This window comes from Bipolaris victoriae (genome assembly GCF_000527765.1).
Source record: "Bipolaris victoriae FI3 unplaced genomic scaffold scaffold_146, whole genome shotgun sequence".
Lineage (NCBI taxonomy): Eukaryota > Fungi > Ascomycota > Dothideomycetes > Pleosporales > Pleosporaceae > Bipolaris > Bipolaris victoriae.
This window is the reverse complement of record NW_014575246.1, coordinates 26,071-44,403: the sequence shown is the minus strand read 5'-3', so window position 1 is coordinate 44,403 and position 18,333 is coordinate 26,071. Positions and strand designations below refer to the sequence as shown.

At 53.6% G+C, this 18,333-nt stretch overlaps 6 protein-coding genes across 6 annotated transcripts; 4 read left to right on the top strand and 2 right to left on the bottom strand.

Moving 5' to 3' along the window:
* Positions 1-1,001: 1,001 nt before the first annotated feature.
* On the bottom strand, positions 1,002-1,478 carry COCVIDRAFT_42409 (hypothetical protein; the record flags this gene model as incomplete). The annotated part of the gene is made up of 1 exon (XM_014695790.1): positions 1,002-1,478. One exon carries the CDS (start codon positions 1,476-1,478, stop codon positions 1,002-1,004), a length of 477 nt encoding a protein of 158 aa, XP_014551276.1.
* A 1,010-nt stretch (positions 1,479-2,488) lies between these two features.
* On the bottom strand, positions 2,489-3,531 carry COCVIDRAFT_20452 (hypothetical protein; the record flags this gene model as incomplete). Its single annotated transcript, XM_014695775.1, has 3 exons — positions 2,489-3,043; positions 3,087-3,120; positions 3,212-3,531. 3 exons carry the CDS (start codon positions 3,529-3,531, stop codon positions 2,489-2,491), a joined length of 909 nt encoding a protein of 302 aa, XP_014551261.1.
* Positions 3,532-4,304: 773 nt separating this feature from the next.
* On the top strand, positions 4,305-9,383 carry COCVIDRAFT_113368 (hypothetical protein; the record flags this gene model as incomplete). Its single annotated transcript, XM_014695789.1, has 2 exons — positions 4,305-7,062; positions 7,282-9,383. The coding sequence occupies 2 exons, from the start codon at positions 4,305-4,307 to the stop codon at positions 9,381-9,383; spliced, it is 4,860 nt and encodes a 1,619-aa protein (XP_014551275.1).
* Positions 9,384-9,472: 89 nt separating this feature from the next.
* COCVIDRAFT_113344 (hypothetical protein) lies at positions 9,473-9,703 on the top strand (the record flags this gene model as incomplete). The annotated part of the gene is made up of 1 exon (XM_014695788.1): positions 9,473-9,703. One exon carries the CDS (start codon positions 9,473-9,475, stop codon positions 9,701-9,703), a length of 231 nt encoding a protein of 76 aa, XP_014551274.1.
* Positions 9,704-13,321: 3,618 nt separating this feature from the next.
* COCVIDRAFT_113348 (hypothetical protein) lies at positions 13,322-15,715 on the top strand (the record flags this gene model as incomplete). Its single annotated transcript, XM_014695787.1, has 2 exons — positions 13,322-13,840; positions 13,895-15,715. 2 exons carry the CDS (start codon positions 13,322-13,324, stop codon positions 15,713-15,715), a joined length of 2,340 nt encoding a protein of 779 aa, XP_014551273.1.
* A 741-nt stretch (positions 15,716-16,456) lies between these two features.
* COCVIDRAFT_42406 (hypothetical protein) lies at positions 16,457-18,024 on the top strand (the record flags this gene model as incomplete). The annotated part of the gene is made up of 2 exons (XM_014695786.1): positions 16,457-16,984; positions 17,035-18,024. The coding sequence occupies 2 exons, from the start codon at positions 16,457-16,459 to the stop codon at positions 18,022-18,024; spliced, it is 1,518 nt and encodes a 505-aa protein (XP_014551272.1).
* Positions 18,025-18,333: the final 309 nt, after the last annotated feature.

Below are 18,333 nucleotides of genomic sequence, written 5' to 3'. Positions count from 1 at the left end.
AATTGTAGCAGCATAGTACAATTATACGATCTAAACACTAGCCTCTCGTGGGCGTATTAGATCTTCAAACCAGAGTGTTATCTGGCTGGATTTCGAAGAGCCTTTTTTACAGTACACCTCATTAGTTGGTTAGCGATGCGACATATTTCTTGATCCTCGATTCAGAACGGAGATAATTGTGACTCTGAAACCATTTGATGGTAAAGAGGCTACGCACTCGTATGCAGCGGTGACTGGATGGAGTGGTTTCAATGTAGTGGCAGATGACTGTGGTGTGTAAACTATTTTGTTCGTTGTGTGAAGCATAGAAGAACTGCTGCTCGGTCCAGACGCCTTCAACGAAGCTGATTTTAGTGAGTCGGATGCGCTTGACACATCTTCTTGTGAACCAATCGGATCAGCTGGTAAGTCTGCCACTGTGAGGCATCTGCTCCTGGGTTCTTCCACGCATGATGGCTGGGACAGTTAGCGCAACAGTAATGCTCCCCTGCAATGTCACGCCCAGCGATTTGGATAAAATCGCGCGAATATGGCGCTGCTGATGGGTGCTCCATGATATCGTGCCATTTCTTTTGATAAGACACGATCATCCTTATGCCCATGTCTCGATCAATGCTAATTATGTCCAAGATGCAGTCGCTCACTAGATGTCTAGATTTCCTAGTTCTTGGGCTCATATATCGAAATTTCCGCATCAATGCCAATGGGCGAAGCAGCACTGGATTGTTTGTACTCATCGATAGCCGCATTCAGGCTGGCATCCTCGGCGGCATCTGTCAGGTCAGTTATTAGCTTGCGTGATGTCTGCTGTAACGGCCTCGGACTACTCTTAGCTTGTATGATAAATGCTCCCCATGGCTCTCTTGGGGTCTTTCAAAGTATTTTGGTTCTCAGGCAGGCGTAAATGATTTGGATTTAGCGGGATGGGTCAAAACCAATGGAATATAGTAGGAAGTGTGAATATTCACAAGCAGTATATACCATCGCTTCAACAGCGCCGGTTACAGTTTCGCTCTGGTGTTTGCTGCTTCTTTACCATGCCCACGTTCACCCTCATTGAACCGATAGACAACATCGTCGAATCCATCTGTAGCAAAGGCATACAGCCATATCAAATCCTCTCCTCCGATATTCCGAACCCCATGCTCAGCATCACCTGGTATCCACACCACGCTCCCTTTGCCTACTTCATACTCGTCCCCATCAATCGTCACTATCCCCGTACCAGAGGTGACATGATAGATCTCCGCTTGTTTGTGACGGTGAGGCTTAAGCTGGCCTTGGCACCCGGCTGAGACGCCTGGAGCGCATGTAGCAATGCCAACGGTAAAGGTGTTTGTGCGCGTCTTTGGTGTTGAGATTAATGTTCTCCATGTAACGTCGCCACCAGCGCTGGTGTCTGGGAAGCGCTCGGAAGCAGTGCTGATGATGTCGTCGGCATTCAAAACAATAGGCTTATTTGGCTTTACTTCGCCCATAGCAGCAGACTATTTTCCGAGGCAAAGGTTTGGGTTGTGGTTATTATCAGGACAGCTGTGACTTGATGCTGATATGTAGAAAAATCAATTTACAAGTACGTCATCTGGAAATTCCACACTGTGTATTCGGAATTAGTATTTAGTTGGGCGCATGTTGGGATCGATAAGATAAGGGATCAGATGCCCGCGTTAGATCTAGTACCAGGCTCACGTAGGTAGATCCGATATAACCCCGAGTTTTTAGCTTGGCCATCTAGGTATATTTCAGTGCGTGCAGTTATTGCTGTGGACAAGTTCCATTACTGTTGCAGCAGGTCGTATGTGAGTCAATCAAGGAAGCACTCAGAGTGACGCCATGTGAGATCATACCAGCTCATGGTTTGGCCGACAGCTCGGATCGGGCCATGCACGTGTGGTCGTCTTGTCGATCACTGCATGTCCGTTTTGCAAAAAGAAAAAAGAAGCTTGTTTTTTTTCTCTACGAATGTAACACAAGGGACTCAACTGCAGCGACGGTCTGGGTACACTTGACACATACGACGACGCCGTCAGTGGCGAGTTGAGTACTAGGGCGCTGCGACGCATGAATGCTGATGACATACCTTTCGACGATCGTTGAAGCGGGACCTAAAAGCAGCAATACGAGTGTTGGAGTACTTCCAAAGCATGCCCTGTCTGAGATGGTGTTTCGCAATGACATGTCTTGGAGATGAAATGTTTCTTATTGCTCAGGCCTTCTCCGCGGAGAGAGGGATGAAGAGTAGCTGGGTCGGAGCTGACGGATTAAACGCCAGCATGCCGTAGAGGTACCGATGCTTGCCAAAGCCGGAATACAGATGCGTGGGTTGAGCTTTATACAAGAGAGATTTGGCCGATGCAGAAGCCTGCCGGAACGCGGGTGTTGAGTTTCCCAGTTGGGGTAAGATGGTTGCAAAGCTGGTCTTGTGCACAGCTGGCTGGCAGCACCATGGCAGGAAACAAGTTGCGGTGAAGTAGCAGGTTGAGGTTTGTCAGGTCGATTGCACGGTCTCGTAGGCTTGCAGTTGAGCCTGGGCTTCCGAATGGTCGTAAACTTTGATGGACCTCTTGTGTCTCATACCGTAAGTACAAATGACGGTGGAATTTGCCGAACCCCCGGCCGACTCGACAGACCGGGGTGGGTGCGAAGAGAGCAGCTGGCGCGGTGAAGGGGTAAATTGCATGTTGATGGGTAGAGAGACGAGGATAGGCCAGAGCAGGTGCGGAGGGACATTTTCGTGCGCATGCGATACGAGAAAAAAGTGGTCGCTGCAACGTTGTTCGGCGGCTCCGATGTGGGTGTGCATGCAGCAACAGCAAACTAGACAGGCGGGTACCAGAGCACCTACATATCCGGACAATGGTGATGGTAGAAGGATGCAAGTGCAAGTGTCTTTCCACCTTTTATCTCGGTGACGCACTTGGGCTCTCTGCTCTCCATTGCGGCTGGTGGAGGCGTTGCACCGCCACGTGCTCGCGTGATATGAAACAGGGACGAGGAGGTGTGTAGAGGTGGAGAGGATACAGTAAGCATGTCGGCTATGTGCCTGTGCAGGCATGGTAGTATACGCATGGGGTTGCCGAGCTGACGAAGGCCATGTTCAGAAGCCGCCAAGGTGTAGTACTGTAGTCATCAGTAGTTGGTTAGTAGTAGTAATAGTGTTAGTAGTAGTAGTAGTAGTATGGGAGCATGAGCAAAAGGCACAACGGCTGACAGGCCGGCTACGCGGCGGTTAGCGGTAAATAGTGATCCGAGATTCACTGGTGATCCGTGCGTTTGTGGGTGGCTGCCCCGTGCCCCCGGCGCCGCCGTGCTGCTGCTCACCATTCCACTGCCACGGCTGGACTGGACTGAACTGGCAGACAGGCCTCTGCCCCTCATCCTGTGCTGTGCTGTCTTGCGCTGCTCTGCTCTGCTCTGTTCTGGCTTCATCCTACGCTGCTCGTCTTGCGCGCCCCATTGTTGTCGCGTCGCTGCACCCGCCAATTCGGCCGTCCCGTCTTTGTTGCGACGGCCAAGCACACACAGGGTCATTCCCTTCTCGCGCCTCTGGACGACGCCCACCATCCCTACTACTCCAATATACTACTACATCCTGTGCTGCAATCACTCCCCCCCCCTTCCCTTGCTCTCGCCCGCCCGCCCGTCCGCCCGTGAGCCTGTGTGTGCGCATGTGTGCATGTATGTATGTATGTACAGAAGATACCAGCGACGATTCCGTACAGCGTATTGCATTGCAGCAAGCAGGCTACTAGCTGCGGCGGACCCACTCGCGCGTCGTGGATCGACAGCATACTTGAGAAAAGGTACCGACAAAGGAGCGTGCGAAACCCACGCCCCGTCGCCGACTCAGCAGCCCAAACCAAGGCTCGCGACTCCGTTACAGTTGGCAGCGGCATGTCATGATGTGACAGGCCCTCGCCCGCATCCAGCCCACCACTGCTTTCCCTCTGTTTGCTGCCCTCGAGACATGCCAACCCAGGCCTGCCAGCCAATCCCGCCCAACGACCTCTTCACCTCACACATCAACCTGCACCAAGCCTGAAACCCTCCCCGCCCACGCCTACCACGCCATTGGGGGACTAGCCAGCCTCGGCCTACGACATTCCTCACCACCACCACTCCCACCACCCTCGCTAGAGCCCTCACCCTCGTTGTCGTCGTCGTCGCTGCTGCTGCTACCGCTGGCTACACATCGTGTGCTCCTCCCCTCTGCAACAGAGAGAGAGACACCCCGTCCGCCAGCGCGCGCGCGCAAGGGCGCATACCGCCGCTGATCTGCCCATCACCGCCAGGGTCCCGTCGCCATGCATCAGTACATTCCTCCCCCGCCGCCCCAGCCCTCGAGCACGCCCGCCGGCCACATTGCGCTGCCTCCGCCGCCGCCACGGCCAACGGGCTACAACAACCTGGGCGGCATCCCCATTCCTCCTCCCCCGCACTCGACAAACTGGGGACCACCACGGCCCCAGTACCAGCAGCCGGGCTACGATCCAGGCCAATACCGCATCTATCCCCACAACCTACCCCCTCCCCCAGGCCCCCCGCCCCAGCAGATTCCCGTCGAGCGCGAGCCTCCTCTGACCTCAGCCACCTACATACCCGGCGGCGAGTCGTTTGGACCCGGCGTTGGCATCCCCCCGTTACACACCTCCAGAGGCTATTCGGAGCCCTACTACAGAGACGACTCCCACTCGGCCACCACCGAAGCTCCGCCCCAGCCCTTTTCCAGCAGCCTCCTCGATAGCGTCCAGAGCGTCCAGTATGGCTCCAATGGCTACAACATGCCTCCCACACCCAATGTCCGCAATAACCTCAACATACCTACCGACAGAACAAACGCCTACGACTCGCCTGGCCCTCCAACAGCGACCCTGCAGAACCCCATGGTCCAGAGCCATGGCAGCGTCTACTATCGCCCAGAGAGCAACGGCACCACGCCAATATCCCCTCACGATGCCTCCATGCAATGGCCCGCCGAGCGCGTTCAGCAGTGGCTGGCAAGCAACAACTTTTCCCGCGACTGGCAAGAGACGTTTAGGACCCTGGGCTTGGAAGGATCTAAATTTCTCGACATTGGCCGTGGTCACGGAAGCAAGGGAAATGTGGCCATGATGCACCAAGTCATCTTTCCCCAGCTAGCCAAGCAGTGCACTGCAAGCGGGACCGGGTGGGATCAGAACAGGGAGCGTGATGAAGGTCGCAAGCTCCGCAGACTGGTTCGTGGCATTGTGGAATCAGGTGCTTCAAACTCATATCGGCCTCCGCCCCAACGGTCTGACACAGGCATGACAAGCGCAGGCACAGAAGGCACCCTGGAAAATTCGCCCTATCTTGGATCCCGCGGCATGGACTTTGGTTCAACGCCAACAACTGCAGGCAATGGCGAGGAAAGCCCCGGGCGCCAACTGCTCGTGCATTCACCTGGCGCGAGTATTAATCCGTCCAGGCGCATTTCCACCCAGCAGCGCAACTTCACTGTCCCCGGCCTGGGGCCCACGCCGGACTTTTCAGAAGGACCTGCGCGCAGTCCCTATTCGCGGGAGGTTCTCCAAGGTCTCGACATCAAGCAAGTACGACATAGCCCAAATACGTCTTCTGAATTCGGACCATCGTCACTGGGCGCTGGAACCCACCGTCAGTCAAGCCCGCAGCACAGTCCAGGTCTCCCATCTGCTCGCCTTGCTACAAACAGCGGACAGCTGAGCGCGGGCCTGACCACCCAAGGCTCCCGTTACTACTCGCCCCACAACCGCGTCAACAGTGCTGAGTCGATCAATTCTACTTTTGCCAATAATGGTTCAGGGCCGCCTTCTGGTAGATCCTTCGAGGGCCGTCCTGAAAGCCGCAGTGAGAATCGGAAGAATGGGTGGGAAGGCACGCGGCCCAACGCGGCTCTCATGGACATTCCGACTAGCGCCAAGGATCACGAAAAAGGATTCTTCAAGAAGATCATGGGCGGAAGAAAGAAGGACAGCCACCCGTCTGACGATACTAGTTTAGATTCTCCGACCAGCCCAGCCAGCCATCGCACTCACCCCAGCGGATCTCTTTTTGGGAAGTCGACTATGAACTCGAGTGAAACATCTCTGAACGAGCGTCCTCCATCAAGACGCTCTGCACAGACGGATTCCGACAACCGTGCTGCTGGCCGTGGCCGCACTCACGGCAAAGAAGATCGAAAGTTTGCTTTTGTCACACCAGACGGCTACAACTATCGCCTTCTCGACATCACTAACGTCGATTCAGCGACTTCATTACGAACACTGTGTTGTGAGGAGCTGATTCAAGGATTAAGCAAGGTACCCGGAATTGAACTGCACCTGACCGTTCCTGGCCAGTATGAACACAATCGCCCGCTTTCCGACTCCAAGTTGCTCAAGGCTCGGTCGCAATACGGAAACCGGTTTGGTGAGCTGAAGATCTTTGTCAAAATACCTCCAGAAGGAGCAGTTGGGTCGTCAACCGGGCTTGGTGTCTCGCTCCCTCACGCTGCTGCCCGGACGGTTGATGACAACGCATACTCGCGTCTCAATGCCGATTCTCAGCTGGATTCGCCAGGTGCCAAATCAGAAGAATCCACGCTAGTTGCAGACAAGAGCGCAGCTCTACGCAAAATGGCCGATAAAAATGAGCTTCTACCCAGTGATGCAGCCGAAAGGTCGCACGGAGGCAGTAGTAGTAGCAGCAGCAAGCCGCCCGAGTCCTGGGATTCGCGTGGCGATGTGTCTGAGGAGGAACGCCGTAAGCTGCTACTAGAAGCAGCTGCAGAAGAGCACCGAAGGGAGATGAAGCGGAAACAAGAAGAGTATCTCAAAACTCGTTTCCCCAAGATGAATGGGCAAAGCCCTGATCTGAACTCTGCGACCAGCGACAGCATCAGCTACCGAAGCCAGCGGGTCATCGACTTTGACGAACCACGCGCTTCGCCTTACGAGGATCTGAAGAAACCCTTCGATGACCAACAGCGCAAGAGCAAGCAACTCGTACCCTTGAGGGAACCGCCGCCTGTGCCAGCTGATACCAGCACACTTTTGAAAGCTAACTCGTTGACAAAGAACAAGAGTAGGACTTCGTGGCCGGAGAGTGACGACGGCCAAACAAAACGCCTTTCAGCAGAATCCCAGCCTGAGAAACGCAAAGCCATACCTCAAGGTGCAAGTGGGCTTGGCGGCATTGCCGCTGCCATTATTGGAGCAGGCAACCTAGGAGCTGGTATTGGAGCCGCGAACAGAGCACCCAACAAGGGTCCCCTTCCCCCACCAAAGGACGAGAGCTCGCCAGAAGGCATCCGGCCCTCGCAACAAGTACTGCAGGAGAACGGTTTCGGCGCCAGAACCGGCTCCGGTAGAAATAGTCCAGGTGGGTCGCCCCGCAGCCCTGGTGAATATACCATGAGCAAAGGCAACATACCATTCAGAATTCCTGACTATGAAGAAGCTTTCAGTACCGATTCCCCGACCGAGCGGCCAGACCTTAGCATTTTGGTGCCGGATTTTGCAGGCCCCAACCAAAGGGATGATCGATCTCGGTCGCCAGGCCGAAGCCCTCACACCGCACAATCTACGGAACCTAGCCTTACCAGGGAGCCGTCTAGAGTATCGGTATATGGCCCAACCCATGACTTTGAGGAAGCCCGAGTCTCTTTTATTACGAAGTCGCCCAACCTTGATCCAATGGATGCGGACGATGATGATTCTGATGATGGACTATTCCAAGCGCCACTCGCCGGACGAGCTGGTCCTCCTCCACCTGAAAAGGACGCACCTATTACTAGAATCAACTCTCGTAGCCGGAGACCGAACCTCCGACTCAAAACGCAAAGATCAAAGAACTCACTAGCCCAGGTGACTGAAAAATCAGCAGAACCAAGCGCAATGGGCGATCACGAATCTCAGGCCAGCGATTGGCATCCTGAGTCGGCCGCATCAACAACATGGACCGACTCGCCAGACGACACGAACAAGTTTTCACGCCGTGAATCATTTGCCAGTGATGTTTGGGCTAACCGTCCACCGGCTGAAACCCTTGTGGACCATCTTGATGAGCTCTTTCCCAACGTCAATCTCGATCAGCCTATGCTTGAGGAGGCCGAGACGGATGGGTCCACAGAGTTCATACCAGAAAACAACAAGCCTTTGCCAGCCGACCCCACTCCTTCGAATCCAACTCTCCACCGAGGTGGTGCTGGATTGCAGTCGATTGCACAGCGCAACATGCGCAAGTCAGGCGCTGGCTTGGGACGCACAAAGTCTATTCGTGAAGTCGTCAAGTCGCAGTATCAGCCACTAGAGAACAGACACTTGCCAGGCCATGTACCCGCCGGACCAGGGCCATCACGCGTTGCTACGTTACGCAATGGTGGTGACATAATCAGGAGAAAATCTACCAAGATGTTCAACGCGAGGACGGAACAAGTTCGACCACAGCGTGGATCGCGTCTTGTTATGGAGACGATACCCCAAGATCATCTATCCAGCATGCCGTCACGCCAGCCAACGTTCAAATGGATGAAGGGACAGCTGATTGGCAAGGGCACGTTTGGTCGTGTGTACCTGGGTATGAACATCACGACTGGTGAATTGATTGCTGTCAAGCAAGTAGAGGTCAATGCCAAAGCGGCCGGCTCGGACAAGGACAAGATTAAGGAATTGGTCAAGAGTCTGGATCAGGAGATTGACACCATGCAGCATTTGGATCATCCCAATATTGTGCAGTATCTTGGTTGCGAACGCAAGGAATACAGCATTTCCATTTTCCTCGAGTACATTTCTGGTGGCTCGGTAGGATCGTGCATCCGCAAGCACGGCAAGTTTGAAGAAAGTGTTGTTTCATCTCTTACCAGGCAGACGTTACTGGGTCTCTCGTACCTACATCGCGAAGGTATTCTGCACCGCGACCTCAAAGCCGACAACATTCTCCTCGATCTTGACGGCACATGCAAAATTTCTGATTTCGGTATTTCCAAGAAGACCGACAACATTTACGGCAACGACGTAACAAATAGCATGCAAGGCTCCGTCTTTTGGATGGCGCCCGAAGTGATCCGCTCGCAGGGCCAGGGCTACTCGGCCAAAGTGGACATCTGGTCCCTCGGCTGCGTGGTGCTCGAAATGTTTGCGGGTAAACGTCCTTGGTCCAAGGAAGAAGCCATCGGCGCTATTTACAAGCTCGGTAGCCTCAATCAGGCACCCCCCATCCCCGAAGATGTCAGCCGCGTGATTGGCGTCGAGGGTCTAAGTTTCATGTACGATTGCTTTACTATCGATCCCATGGAACGACCGACGGCGGAGACTTTGTTGCGGGCTCCGTTTTGCTTTTCGGATCCAAATTATAATTTCTTGGATACAGAGCTGTATGCGAAGATTAGGGGGGCTTTTCAGTAGACGTTGTTATTTTTTTTCTTGTGCAGGCAAGATGTGTGGGAAAGGCAGGAGAGGAGAAGAAGAAGAAGAAGAAGAAGAAGGAGAAATATATGTATCGACATGTTTTTTGGTTCTTGATGTTGCTGTTGTTGTTGGTGTCCATTGGTTATATACCCACTTTCTCCGCCTTTATTTTCTTATCTCTCTTCTCAAAAAAAAAAGGATCCATCTTTCACTTTGAAACTATTTTCCTTTGTTGCTGGGTATATGTTATTGGGGAGATGCTACTGCATATATACGTTCATTCTACCTATTTCTTTTTTTTCGTTCAGGTTAATTAATGAAGCTAAAGCCCCATCTTTCACTTTTCTTTCCCATGTCTTTCGAGATCACGTGTACATCTCATATGGATAATTTTTTTTGATAAAAAAAAACAAATAAATCATTTCGAAATGTCACTCAGGCTTATGATCTCGATGTCACTCTCACTCTCCCTATTCCTGCTTGGCACCCCCCCTGCTTGGCATTTTGTGCCGTGCTTGGCTGGTGTCGTGGCTTGGGGTCCCGGGAGCTGGGGGATGAGAAGGGGGAGAGGAGGTGGCTGTGGGTATGGTTGTGGGTGTGGCTGGAAGGGAAGGGGGGTATGGAGTAAGGTGTGTTGTGCTGTGTATGCGGCTTGGAGCTGGGTGGGCTAGTGAGTGTGCGGGTTGAAGCTGCATTGCTAGCGATATTAGGGTCATGGGGGGTGAATGAGCTTATGTATACGGCTCTGTTCGTATCTTTTTTCTTTGGGAAGGGTCGGAAAGTGAGGCCATGGCGATGATATAACATGCTGGGGTTCAAGGGCATACCAGTGAACTACACTTTTGCGTGAAATATTTTCCAGGTTCAGTATGTGAACGCAGGCTATTCTCAAAATGCAGGTTTTGATTGGCTTCTCGGCTGGATGCGGAGGTTCTATAGGAAATGTACATGTCTGGTTCATGGATGTGGCTAGACCGCTCGACTATATACGCCGTACGCGGCAAGAGAGTGTGTAACAGCATCCTTGCATTCGACTTCATTTAGTAGCCAAGATGCTAAATTGGGAGCATGTCCAGGCCCCTTCCTAGACCAGTGATTTCATCTCTCGTATACACAGTAGGTGTGTGATTTGCACGACGAGACTAGAGCATCTCGGCATGACTAGATTGGTCCACTTGGCGGTACGCTGGTAGAGGGACAATCTACACAGAGGCGTTTTGGCTGGAATAATATATTGAGCTGAAAGCTGTTTACGGGCTAGTGTGGTTCTAGGCTAGCCAACAACTTGGGCGTAAGACGGAATTCCATCACGCGTTTGCCAAGTACCCGCCGGCCTTACGAGGTATTTCGGACCACCAAACGTAAGCTGACGTGCATGTCAGCATTCAAAAACATGGAGTCCAATATCAAGGAAGCGGGCGAGGGTTGGGAAGCATTTGCCGACGGGCTCGTATCCTAGGACGAGGGCTTGCATCTGCAATGGGCTAAATAGATGGCGTCGTCCCCTGTGCACCCGACCTACCGGAAAGCCGCTCCGTTGCTTAGCTGCACGCAATGATTATTGCTAGGTAGCAGAGCCGGGGGGCCTGTGGCATCAAAGTTTTGTAGTCAGAAGCTAAAATAGGTAAATTCCATGGTAGGCGTGACGACTAGGAGGTTAGTTTGTGCAATGTGAAACGCGAGGATTGAAACTAGGTGAGGACGAGCCGAGGGTGCGTGGTCTTGAGCTGCGTCCATATTGGGACTAGACCCGACATCCGCGATAGTCGTAGCGGCACTGGGCAACAAAAAAGGTACCGTGCACCACCGATATGAGGATCTGTCGACTCAATTCTGGGAAGGTGACATGGGAGCATGGCAAAGTTGATGATAATGTCTGGGTTACCTATAGCATCTTGGCGGAGGGGTTTTCACTTGAGCGAGATAGCCGTTGGGGTTGCACAAGTTTAAGGCTGAATTCTATTGCTCAGAAAAGTCGCCGTTGAGGAGAGCCAAGGGGAGCGATGGCAGTAATGGTAACGTCTTTTTCTGCTCTTGGAGACTTGTCCAATAAAGTCCAAGACTGGCGCAGCAGATCTAGACGTGCTTGCTTTTTGACGACGGGAATGCGTTCTAGGGGGCTTGTAGAAGTCGCAGTGTGTGGTTAGCATAGTAGTAGTGGCTTGTAGGTAGATGGTTATCTCGAGGGAAACGAGCATGGCGGACGCGGATGTGTGCAGACAGTGGCGACCTGCCGTAGCGAAGGATGGTAAATGAGGAATAGCACTGCGAGTGGGTACCGCGAACAGAGACGACGCAATACTTTATGTCATTGCATAGCGCAACGCGCGTTGAACGACCTGGCCAACCACACACGGTAGTAAGCGGACCGAGATAGCCGGGCTGGGACCTCAGGCGTCATAGATGGAACAAGGTTGGAGAGAGTGTGTGTACGTGTGTATGTACGCAGTATGTACTTGGTACATCGGACACAGATGGCATGTATCGAGACATGGGCACCATGCGGGAAAGGCGGCGGCAGATGGGCATGGGCATGGTTGTTGAGGAGTGCATGCGACCACTAATTATATCGATAGAGGCACTCGGCCACATGGAGATGCGAAAAGCTTGAACAAGACCAAGCCTTGATGATGTGCAAAAAATAGCACTGGTGAAACTGCAACAAGGGACCAAAGGGAAGTTGGTATCGGGGGCGACGGGTGGAGGCAGATGGAAGAAACATGGTGAAACGGGGTGTGGGTCGCTTCTGGAAAAGACGGGCGCAACTAGCGATGGGTGGGTATGGGAAGAGTGAGTGGGAACGAGAAGAAGGGGGGGGTGGGCGTAAGTGGTGTAGTAGGTAGTTCAGTATTTGGACGAATAGTGTAGTGTAGTGTAGCATCGTATGGGTAAAGTATAGGAGGGAGTGCATAATGCTATGGCGTGGACATGGCATGACATGTGCTTCTGGGGGAGGTGCACTGACGAACGATTTTGATTCGGCGTGCATGACTAAGGCATGATTGGGACGGGCGTCGGGGCTGCAATGGGGGCGTGCCTGAGTGGGTGAATTGAGCCATTGCCATTCTCGTCGTGGCCGTGGTGGTGGCGTGGCTGTGCAGCAGCCCGCCCTGCCTGACTCGCCCCTCTGCCGCCGCCCACTCCTCCTCTCCTTCACCTTGACCTCCATCCGTCCATTCATCCATCCATCCCCCCATTGACGCCACTGTGCTACTAGCAATCGAACAAAACCCTAGATCCTCTCATTACATCAGCCATGCCGTCGGCTGCATCTCGCGGCATCAGACGACGGGCGCTTGGGGCCACGGCAGCGTGACGACAATACACACACGCAAATCTCAGCACCACAACCCCTGCGTCCCCAGTCGCCAGCAGCCAACGGCCTCCCATGGCCCTGGCGCGCGTGCCGCCTCGTCGCTTGCGGCCAAGTCAGGGGCAGGCCGTGCAGATCGGTCGTCGTGTGTCGTTTCGGGACCAACTGGGGCCATGCACCCAATCCACTCCATTCTCCGGCCTGGCCAATCACCGCCCGTCCCGTCAGTCATGACCCACGAATACGACGAATCCACCCTCCCCTCGAGCGCCTGGCGTCCAAATGGGCCACCAACAGCTGGGTCCCTCGCCCTTTTAAGCATGGACTAAAAACAAGACTGCCTCGATATATCATGCTGCCACACGCCCGCCCCTTGTCTACCCTCCACGCCGCATCTCTGATTCCTCGTTGTTCTCGACATCGAGGTTTCTAACCAGCAACTTCCTTTTTCCCTTTGACCTGTTGGCTTCGCTTCCAATCGGTCGTTACGCTCATTAGCTTCATCCATTTTAATTCCTGCTCCCGTTTCTTCGCCTCCACGGGAAACCAGTCCCTCGTTCTGGCCCTCGGCCCTTTCCGTCGTTTACGTATAAGCACTCAAAAAAAGCACCTTCTTCTCATCATGGCCAACTTCAGCAAGCCTGCGGGCATGATGTCCATGGTCTTTGCCTTCTTGTCGCTTCTTCAGTTCACTGTTGCGCTCCAGCATGGCGCCCATCACAACCATGCTGCTTTCGCCGGCCACTCTTCCGAGGACCTTATCAAGCGTCACCTCCAGGAGATTGAGGCAGAACTCCAAAAGCGCCAGTCCAGAGGCCCTATTCCCATCAAAGGTGTCTGCAGCAACGGCTATGCTTCCAATGGAGACTGCAATGGCGGAAGCTCTGCTGCCGCCCGTCTCGAGATCCGTGACTTGGCCCGCGACTCCGAAGCCTGGAACCTGTACATTCTCGGTATGGAGAGGTTCATAGCAAAGGACAAGCGTGACGTCCTCTCCTACTACCAGGTCTCCGGTGTCCACGGCCGTCCCTTTGTCACCTGGAACAACTTCCCATCCCCCCTGGTCAACAACGCTGGTTTCTGCCCCCACGGCATGACCCTCTTTGGTTCATGGCACAGGCCCTACCTCGCCGCTTACGAGGTACGTCTTCTTCATTGCTAGTCTAACTTGTCACAACTAACACTTTGTCCACAGCAAGCTTGGTACCAGTCTGTCCTTGAGGTGATTCAGGAGTTCCCTGCTAGCCAGCAGGGTCGTCTGCGACAAATCGCCTCTACTCTGCGTATGCCCTACTTTGACTACGCCCGTGATCCAGGCAACGCGCCTGCTGTCCCAACCCTCATCCGGGACCAGACCATCACTGTCAACAAGCCCCAAGGTTCTGTTAGGATCGCCAACCCTCTCTACAGCTACAGCTGGGGCAACTCGCTTCCCTCTGAGATGGGCGGAGGCCCATGGAACAGCTGGCCCGTCACGCTTCGCCGCCCTGTCGCCAATCCTACTCGCAGCAACAACAACGAGTTGAACGCTCGTTTTGGCTCTGCCCGCATTTCGATTCGTGACCGTATCTTTGCTCTCTTCTCCAGCAAGCCCAACTGGGGCGCTGCCAGCACTGCTGCTATTGGTGTCCGTACTGCCCTCAGCGGTGGCGGCGTCGACAGCATCGAGTCTGTCCACGACCTTATCCACAGCATTTCTGGCGGTGAGAGCGGTGGTCACATGGCCTACCTCGATGTCGCTGCTTTCGACCCTCTCTTCTGGCTCCACCACTGCAACATCGATCGTCTTCTCGCCATGCTCCAGATCATCAGCCCCAACACCTACGTCGCCAACGGTAACGTGATGCGCCCCATGGCCCAGTGGAACCAGGGCGAGCCCAAGAACGCGTACACTCCCCTGAAGCCCTTCACCAAGGACGCCGCCGGCAACTACTACACCTCGCAGGACGTCTACGAGACCCGCACTCTTGGATACTTCTACCCCGACACTAGCTCCAACTCTTACGACCAGGTTGTCCGTTCCATCAACTCGCTCTACGCTGCAAACGGCCGATCCATGAGCAAGCGTGATGGCCATGTCACCGAGACTGGCCAGTACCTTGGCCGTCCCATCAAGGAAGGCGAGTACCACACTATCCTTTCCGTCACTGCCGACAAGTACGCGCTTGAGGGATCCTATGTTGTTCACTGCTTTGTTGGCAAGCCTAGCAGCAACTCCACTGCCAACTCGACTGCTCCCTACCCCATCAAGGCCAACTCGACCCTCTCTGCTAGCATCTCTCTTGGCACTGCTGGTGTCTCCGTCGGCATCTCTGTCGGTGGCGATGATAGCGATGATGGCGAGGCTGCTTACGACCCATCCACCGACTACACTCAAGCCTCCAACTATGTTGGTTCCTATGGTATTATCGGTGGTATGATGGTCGGTGGTTCCAACTCTTCTCAACCCGTCATGACCGAAGGCTCTGTCCCCTTGACCACTTGTCTGCAAGGAAAGCAAGCTGCCGGTGAACTTGAGTCTCTCACTCCCGAGCACATCGAAGCTTACCTCAAGGAGAACCTGTACTACAAGGTTGTCGGTGTCAACGGCGAGCTCGACCCTGAGACCCTTCCCAACTTCCACATCAACGTCAAGTGCAACAAGGCCAAGCCTGCCGCCTCTGAGAACGAGCTTCCTGACTTGAGCGCTCCTTACACTGTCCTCCCCAAGGCCACTGAGCACCTCCCCGCTGGCAAGCCCTTCACCTACACTCCCACTCCTCTTGATATCCCAGTCATCAGCGAGCCGGGATACACACAGCCTACCGGACCTGGACACGAATCTCCTAACACCCCTGGCAACAAGCCCACTGCACCTGGATCCAGCCATCCCAGCTACCCCAGCTCCCCTAGCTACGGTGGTTCCCACCCAACTCTGCCATGGCAAGAGCCTGGCTACTGCTACAGCAAACAGACCATTGAGTATGTTGATGAAGCAGGCAACTTCCTGTACTCTCAGATGGTCTCTGGCTACTAAGTGGTTGGATGAGGGGTTGATACGCCGAGGGGAAGGAATTGTATCAAGATGTTGGGCGTGCGTGTGAATGAAGGACTGTTTGCATTTCTCTTACTCTACATAATACCTTTTGAATGTGTATCGCCGCAACGAAAGATTAAATCTTGCTTTCTTTCATTTGTATAAATTATCATTGATATCCACAAGGCTGTTTGGTTTTGTTGTCGCATTGTTCATGGTGGTAGAACAACGCTATACCATTGCACGGCGTTATGTCGCAATTCAATCGCTTTTTAAAACAATTGCCGCTGTTGTTTGGTTTATGAATGATGCCTTGCGTGAATGAATCAGTTCTATCAATGTACTCCATGCATGTCCCCCGTCCCAGAGCACTCTGTACTCAAGACGGCCCCGATTGGCTGGCCACAAGGAGCGCTACTAGCGCAGGTCTGCCAGGCACTCGGCGCGAGCACCACATCACGGCAGTATCTCTCATCCTGCCCTTTGGCCATCCTTAGGGCCCCTCGTCAGGCACTGCAAGGTAGGTCCTACACCATCCACGTCATTGTGTGGGTGTGGACAACTTCTCCCTCAACACGGCCCCAATGTGCCACTCATGCCGCTCATATAGTAGCATCATACGATGCGACTGGCCCAACCACGTCGATTGGACTTGATTCTCTCACCTCCTTCCACAATGCTAATTGCGCGCGACAGGGAGCTCCAACGGCCCTCGCCCTTCACCCCGCCTGCCCGCCCGCCATGCCTGCGATGCTGGATGACCCCAGCGCACCAGTTGTATACCGCACCTCGGGCGACATTCCATATCCTCCACCAGGCAGCCCTCTGCCCGTAGGCATTGCGCCATGTCAAGTCATTCTGCGCGACCGTGTTACGACTGCGACAATCATACCTTTTTCTGCGCCCAACCAAGTGCCTCTCACGCTACTCGCATACCTATGCGATCAGCTTGGCCGTGAAATTGAAAAAGGCGACACGTACCCTATGGTTGAACCATTACCACTCGAAAGCTTTGGCCCGTACTGGTTCGGAGTCTTCGGTGCTATTATGCTTTTGGGCGAAATTCAGGATGGCCGTCAGCTCCACGAAATGGCCCGCAGAGGATGCGACTGGGAACGGGAGTGTCTCGGAAGCTTCTACATCAAGCCAAACTACCCGGGCCGGTCGAGCCATGTCTGCAACGGCGGTTTTCTTGTTACAGATGCGTCGCGAAATCGTGGTGTCGGACGTCTGATGGGTGAGACGTACCTAGACTGGGCCCCGAAGTTGGTATGTTTTGCGCAATTGTGCCGTCTGTATGCTGCCGCTAACAACCACAGGGCTACACCTATTCCGTCTTCAATCTTGTTTACGAGACCAACGTCGCCTCTTGTCGCATATGGGATGCTCTTGGCTTCAAGCGCATCGGTCGTGTAAAGGGGTGTGGTAATCTCAAGTCGTATCCTGGTGAGCTCGTCGATGCCATCATCTATGGACGAGACTTGGGTCAAGATGACGAATTTGTGTCAGAAGAGCGGTTTGACAAGATACGTTTCTATCTCAAAAACGGGAAATACCCCAACGGCGCTGATCGTGCAGAGAAGAGCCGTCTCCGCAGTGCAGCGACCCACTACAAGCTGACACCGGCTAATGACGATGAACCGGAGAAAATGTGGCTCAAGGGCAAGGAGGTGATTGCCGATCCGAAGCAGCAGTATGAAATTGCCCAGGAAATACATCATAAGCAGCACGGCGGGATCAACAAGACAACTGCGGCCATTGCTGAGCTATATCATTGGGTCCGCATCAAAGAGACTGTCAGTCAGGTCATCAGAAACTGCCCGGAATGTAGCGAGATGAACAAAGGGTTATCAGCCATGCGACAAGGTCAGAATCAGGCACGCGCAGAAGCACGATCAGCATCTGCTTTTAGTACTGCCCAAAAGACCATGACGCCCACACCGCCGACTATCTTTTCTCCTTCTCAGCCTCCTCCACCGGGTCTTGACTCGCCTTCTACTCAGGTACCAATTGCAAGCCCACAGCACCCTGCTCATGTCTATCAGCAATTCGCTCAGCAGCAGCAGCAACAACAGAATACGTTTGACATGCCAGTTGACCCTGCCTTGATGCAAGATGTCCAGCCTACGGGTAAACTAGCGGATCTTCCTCCCTCGCCTTTTCTCGCTGCTCAACCCAAGGGTGTGTCACGTGGGGGGATTGGTGAGGAATCACGGTTAAGAGGGGATGTGATGGGTTTGGATGACAGGGCAACAATGGTGGGGGAGGAGATGCGGCGGCGGTTGAATAGAGCGAATGGGTATAAGTGAGTTGTGGTGGTGGTGGGAGGTGGTGAGGATTACTTCTTGCGGTGCTTGTTTATACTAAATATCATGGCGTACATATGATGAAACAATGGGGGGGATATAGATGGATAGGCGTATCTGTGAAAAGGATCTCGTAAGGTGAGAGGGGATATAGTGCTATGCTCATATACCATTATTTCTCCTCTTCTTTTCCTGCTGAGCGAGATGCCAGACTATCTGTGACTGTTGATGTGAACTTGGAAAATCTGCCTGGTGACAAACTATCCCAAGCGTTGTAGTAAACTTACTTTATTCATTTATTTATGTATTCAT